The 6425-nt window shown below is 45.2% G+C and overlaps 1 protein-coding gene across 1 annotated transcript; it reads left to right on the forward strand.

Moving 5' to 3' along the window:
- The first annotated feature begins 870 nt into the window (after window positions 1–870).
- On the forward strand, window positions 871–5480 carry LOC121864049 (G-protein coupled receptor moody-like). The gene is made up of 6 exons (XM_042362946.1): window positions 871–1595; window positions 2288–2429; window positions 2531–2634; window positions 2792–2921; window positions 3109–3308; window positions 4200–5480. The coding sequence occupies exons 1-6, from the start codon at window positions 1483–1485 to the stop codon at window positions 4879–4881; spliced, it is 1371 nt and encodes a 456-aa protein (XP_042218880.1). The 5' UTR covers window positions 871–1482; the 3' UTR covers window positions 4882–5480.
- The last annotated feature ends 945 nt before the right edge of the window (window positions 5481–6425 follow it).

A 6425-nucleotide genomic window follows, 5' to 3' on the forward strand; every position in this document is an offset into this window, starting at 1 on the left:
TTGTTCCGTGTGGTTGAGGAGCGATAACGAGCCTTGTTGAGTCGTCGTGAACATGACTCTCACATGAAGGTAAGCATCACTGTCTGTTGTAATGATAAACATGTTGATGATAATGGTGGTCTCGTTCCCTGAGTTAAGACAACGTATATAGAAAGACAGGTGACATCTCAACCAGGCTGCAACGTAGCTTCGGGGCTGCTGCTTCTATTATTCTGCTAATACCTCGGCCAGTCTGGCTTAGAGGCTACTACTGCTACTACTACTACTATTACTACTACTACTACTACTACTACTACTACTACTACGTGGCCTCCAGCCTCCCCCAATAGCCACACCATCGTCCATTTTATTAACTTAAAATTAAATATTCTAATCCATAAGTAGCTATCCTAGCTGTGTTAAGTTAATTGAGCTGCAGATCTATACGGCTACTACTACTACTGCAAATAATAATAATAATAATAATAATAATAATAATAATAATAATAATAATAATAATAATAATAATAATAATAATAATAATAATAATAATAATAATAATAATAATAATAATAATAATAATAATAATAATAATAATAATAATAATAATAATAATAATAATAATAATAATAATAATAATAATAATAATAATAATAATAATAATAATAATAATAATAATAATAATAATAATAATAATAATAATAATAATAATAATAATAATAATAATAATACCCTATAGGTCCACAGTTAACACAAATTTTCTTCATTAATGAGTAAAAATTAATATTTTTTTGTTCCTATCTTTTTTCAGGAGATAAAGATACGGGTTATCACAGAAGGAAACCACCACCACCACCACCTACCACCAACTGCCAACACCTACACCCGTGCGATAACAGATGGTGTTAGTGTCCGTACGCTGTTAGTGTTGTGAAGATCAGACAAGGAACAGGTCACGTATTCTCTCCTCTCACTGTCATACCAAGGGCCTTGACATCCCACTTGAGAAACGATTACCCAGTCTGTCACAATGGCATTGATCCCGTGAAGGAAAAATCATGTTAATTGTGCTTGTATTTTAGTGTTTATAAGTCTGGTAACCCCTTCAACCCTTAGTAAGCAAACAAGATATGTTTTTTTTTTATATAACATATTTGAAAATAGAAGAGGATTCAATTGAAGTTAAACTAACGTAAGGAATATTTCTTTGTAAATAGAAAAAAAGAAGAAGAAGAAAGAAAGAAAGACAGAGAAGACTAAAGAAGTGAAATAGTTTACCTTTGACCAAGACAAAGGGGCGAAACATATATCACAGCAAAAGATGGAATTCATTCTACCATCGTCCTTACCTGATATAATAACTCACCCCGATTACTACCTCACCCAAACCATTTCTTCCTCCTCCTCCTCTTCATCCCCCTCCTCCTCTTCCTCTTCCTCCTCACCATCAGCAACGTCATCCTCCTCTTCTTCAGCATCTGACTGCAGCGAAGTACCTAAGGAATGGGCGGTGAACTTAGGGATGGTGGTGTCCTTTTGTGTGATGATCATCGGGTCGTTAACCTCCTTACTTTATGTACTCTGGCTCACCAATTCCGTATACCAAGAAGAGTCAGGTGAGTGTTGGTGATAGTGTTGGAGAGTCATGTGAAGTGTTGGTGATGATGATGGCGTGTGTGTGTGTGTGTGTGTGTGTGTGTGTGTGTGTTTAAATTCCTCATTCTTCTTCTTCTTCTTCTTCTTTGGTTTCCTTTACCTCTTCCTCTCCTCTTCCTCTTTCACCTTCCTCTTCTTAATCTTCTTTGTCATCCTCCTCCTCCTTCACCTTCTCTTCCTCTTCCTTCTGATGGGCCCAAGTTTTGATAGGATCTAGTTCTGATGGGATCTTCTGTACTTCTGATGGGCCTCAGTTTTGATAGGTTCTAGTTCTGATGGGCCCAAGTTTTGATAGGATCTAGTTCTGATGGGATCTTCTGTACTTCTGATGGGCCTCAGTTTTGATGGGATGTAGTTCTGATGGGCCTTAGTTTTTATAGGATTCAGTTCTGATGGAATCTTCTGTACTTCTGGTGGGCCCCTGTTTTGATAGGATGTAGTTCTGATGGGATCTACTCTTGTTCTGATGGCCCAGTTTTGATATGATCTAGTTCTAATGGGATCTACTGTTGTTCTGATGGGCCTCAGTTTTGAGAGGATGTAGTTCTGATGGGCCCCAGTTCTGATGGGCCTCAGTTTTGATGACATAAGTGTGTTTCAGGTACATAAAATAATATAACAGGTGTGTTTCAATGCAGGTGTGTTATTTCAGGTACATCAAAGACATGACACCCGACACTGTACTGATTATCAACTTGGCGCTCGCTGACTTGTTCTACTCATCCATCAGTCTACCGTTCATGTTCACTACCTACTATCGTCTCTACAATAACAAGATGAACAACACTGAAGAGGTGAGGAGAGAGAGAGAGAGAGAGAGAGAGAGAGAGAGAGAGAGAGAGAGAGAGAGAGAGAGTAGTAGATGATAGTTTACAACCTGCTTTAACCATTTCAGTGTCCTTGGGTGGAGGGTGATTCGGCCTGTCAGCTATCGGCCTTCTTACGGTACACCAACGCTATCGTTGAATGGACCACCCTGGGCCTGATGGCTCTGGAGAGGTATAGTACAAGTTGTGTTTCATACTTTACCTGTTCTTGTCCTAAAGTTTCAACTGTTTCAATATTCACTTGTTCTTTAAGCAGGTGTTTCAGTTATCACTTATGCTAATCATCAAGTTTCAGTTGTTTATGTTTACCTGTTGTTGGTGTGGTTCAGGTGCGTCACGATATACAACTATCGGCACAGTAGAGCACCTAGCTCCTGGTTCACATCCCGTAAGACTGCCGCCTACTGCTGTATCATCTGGCTGCTGGGGATGACTTGTCAGCTTCCTACACTAACTGGGGTATGTGAGTTTTAATGGCTAGCTGCATGTCTCTCTCTCTCTCTCTCCCTCTCTCTCTCTCTCTCTGGCTTCTTCGGATAGATTACAGCTGATGGGTTTTGCAAGTGATTGTGCTGCACTTATGATAATAATAACTATAACAATAATAGTAACACTAACAGCAATGACAATAATCATATCTTCACAGAATTTCGGAACCTTTGGTTACAACCCAGACTACGTGAAATGTGACTTCATCTGCAGCGGGATCCATAGCAAGTGGCTTTCCCCCCGAGTCATGTTCTTCGCCCTAGAGAGTATGGTGCCCTGTATACTGATTCTTATTGGTTACATCATCATCCTTATGCAGGTGTACAGCAGTAGCAATCATATCCTCTCTCTTCTCAGGTGAGTTGGTCGGGTCCTTAGGGTGGGATGGTCAGGTCCTTAGGGTGGAGTGGCCAGGTCCTGAGGGTGGGGTGGTCAGGTCCTGAGGATGGGGTGGACAGATCCTGAGGTGGGGGGTGACAGGTCCTTAGGGTGGGGTGGTCAGGTCCTTAGGGTGGGATGGTCAGGTCCTGGAGGGTGGGGTGGCCAGGTCCTTAGGGTGGGATGGTCAGGGTCCTTAGGGGTGGGGGTGGTCAGGTCCTTAGGGGTGGGATGGTCAGGGTCCTGAGGGTGGGGGTGGTCAGGCTCTTAGGGTGGGCGGTCAGGTCCTTAGGGGTGGGGTGGTCAGGTCCCAGGGTGGGATGCAATGTGGGTCCTTAGGTGGCGGGCAGGGTCCTGAGGTGGTCAGGTCCTTAGGGGTGGGATGGTCAGGTCCTTAGGGTGGGGTAATGTCCCAGGGGTGGGATGGTCAGGTCCTGAGGGTGGGGTGGTTGTGTCCTTAGGGTGGAGGCCAGGTCCTTCGGGTAGGGTGTGGCCAGGTCCTGAGGGTGGGGTGGGTCAGTCCTGAGGGTGGGGTGGCCAGGTCCTGAGGGTGGGGGTGGACAGGTCCTTAGGGTGGGGTGGGACAGATCCTGAGGGTGGGGTGACAGGTCCCCAGGGGTGGAGTGGCCAGGTCCTGGTGGGATGGTCAGGTCCTGGAAGGTGGGGTGGTCAGGTCCTGAGGGTGGGGGGTGACAGATCCTGGAGGGTGGGGTGGACAGGTCCTTAGGGTGGAGTGGCCAGGTCCTTAGGGTGGGATGGTCAGGTCCTGAGGGTGGGGTGGTCAGGTCCTGAGGGTGGGGTGGCCAGGTCCTTCGGGTGGGATGGACAGGTACGGGTCCAATACTAATATGTGGTTGTTATTCTCTGCAGGTCTCGGTCGACTCAACGAACAATAGCTCTTCGCCGTAGTCGCACCACCCGGGTGATCGTGGAGCTGCTGATGGTGTACCTGGTGTGTGTCATCCCCATCTGCGTGTACAACATCTCCCTGGGTAACAAGGTCAACAAACACAAGGAGGTGGGCATTGTCCTCTACTGCATCTATTGGCTCCAGTATTGTATCAATAACTTCATCTACGTGGTAAGCAATGAGAAGTATCGCAGTGCCTACTGTCAGTTCCTCTCGTTCTTGTTATGTCGAGAGATTCCCCGACAACTTCCGCCTTGTTTGAAAACTGAACCGACCAGCGTGCAGATTTACGCCATCTCCGGCAGCCAGAATCTTCAAACCTTGAGGGAGTCGCGGTTTAAAACGCCTTCAGAGTGTGAGGAGGAGAGACTTCAAGAGATCCAGAGTGACTACGTCAGCCAAAACAATTCTCCCTCCAGCACCGTCTCGTCGTTCACCAGGCCGGGTTATCTGAAGGAGCTGAGCAAAATTTCCCTGCAGGAACATAAAGGGAAACCACCTCCACTGACCAGGACGTGTTCCATAAGCCTGTCTTCGTCATCCAGCACAGAGGTTCTGGTAAGGAAAAGCAGTCAGGAGAGCTCACCTAACAAGGACCATCGAGATGCTAAGAACAAGCTCAGGAGAACCTTTTCCTGGTAGAGGCGCCGTGTGACCCCGAGCCCTTGTATACCTCACTTAATACCCAGGTGTAACTCCATTTGTCGACCATTTACTCACATTACTCACAATTTCCTCATAGCTACTTACCATTACTCACTTTCTCCTCATGTCCTCCCCTTCAGTTTAACTCTTAAGTCACTCATCTGGTCCTTCACTCACCCATACACGTTTTGTTTTACCGCGTTAGCTGCCTCACTTGTCACTTATCATATTAGAAACAATCTAAGTTGGCATAGGTTAGGTTAGGTTAGGTTAGGTTAGATAAGAGCGAATAATGGTTTAAAAATCTGATGGTTGAACCCATTAAGGAAGATGGTTGAACCCTTCAAGGACCATTATTATAAAAAATAAGAATGTCTTGCAGATATATAGCCATAAATAAATAAATAAATATAATTATATATAGGCTATTAGTGACATTTATCATTTGTCTACCTCCTTATTTGCTAAGGATACTTAACTATATTTGACTTGCTGTTTCTTGACCCAATCTTAAGAAATATTACTCTCTCTCACATACATACATACATACATACATACATACACTTCATCCTTGACCACCGAAGGGTCAAGACGTACCTGGCGCTGCTCTGACAGCAGCCACGTCAACTGTTATGTTGACCCATACCAAATCCCTCCCCTGAACCCTCCTCTCCACCGGAATATCAACAAGTTCTCGCCAGAAGTTACTATTTCATTTAGGAAAGGAATGGAACCAGTGTTGAATAGTGGTGAACAGTGGTGAACAGTGCTTAAGTCAGTAAAAAACAACTCGACAGTAACAGCTGAGTCGTACCCAAGCTAACCTTCACACATAGGGAGGCCTGGGGCCACACCTCACTCACTGGAGCGAGTGAGGTGCTGTGACACCAGACCACGTGGTGTCCCCATGATGCTATCACACCACGTAGTGAATGAGTTGCTACAGTATCATGTGAGGTCCCTCATAACACCATCTGTGAGGGAATTATTACACCACATTAGGCCCCTCATAACACCATCTGTAAGGGAGTTACTACACCACGTGAGGCCCATCATAACACCACCTGTGAGGGAATTACTACACCACATCAGGCCCCTCATAACACCATCTGTGAGGGAATTACTACACCACATCAGGCCCCTCATAACACCACCTGTGAGGGAATTACTACACCACATCAGGCCCCTCATAACACCACCTGTGAGGGAATTACTACACCACATCAGGCCCCCTCATAACACCACCTGTGAGGGAACTACTACTACGTGATGCCCCCATTACACCACCCTGTGAGGAATTACTACACCACATCAGGCCCCTCATAACACCATCTGTGAGGGAATTACTACACCACATCAGGCATCTCATAACACCACCTGTGAGGGAATTATTACACCACATCAGGCCCCTCATAACACCACCTGTGAGGGAATTACTACACCACATCAGGCCCCCTCATAACACCATCTGTGAGGGAACTACTACACCACGTGATGCCCCCCATTACACCACCTGTGAGGGAATTACTACACCATGTGAG

Source organism: Homarus americanus, unplaced genomic scaffold (assembly GCF_018991925.1).
Source record: "Homarus americanus isolate GMGI-L3 unplaced genomic scaffold, GMGI_Hamer_2.0 scaffold14720, whole genome shotgun sequence".
NCBI classification, from domain to species: domain Eukaryota; kingdom Metazoa; phylum Arthropoda; class Malacostraca; order Decapoda; family Nephropidae; genus Homarus; species Homarus americanus.

Bases quoted from the DNA above. Each gene is read 5' to 3' on its own strand.
- LOC121864049 (XM_042362946.1), top strand. From the start codon at position 1,483: ATGGGCGGTGAACTTAGGGATGGTGGTGTCCTTTTGTGTGATGATCAT. The intron at 1,596-2,287 runs GTGAGTGTTGGT...GTGTTATTTCAG, and splicing joins CGTATACCAAGAAGAGTCAG to GTACATCAAAGACATGACAC. The intron at 2,922-3,108 runs GTATGTGAGTTT...ATATCTTCACAG, and splicing joins AGCTTCCTACACTAACTGGG to AATTTCGGAACCTTTGGTTA.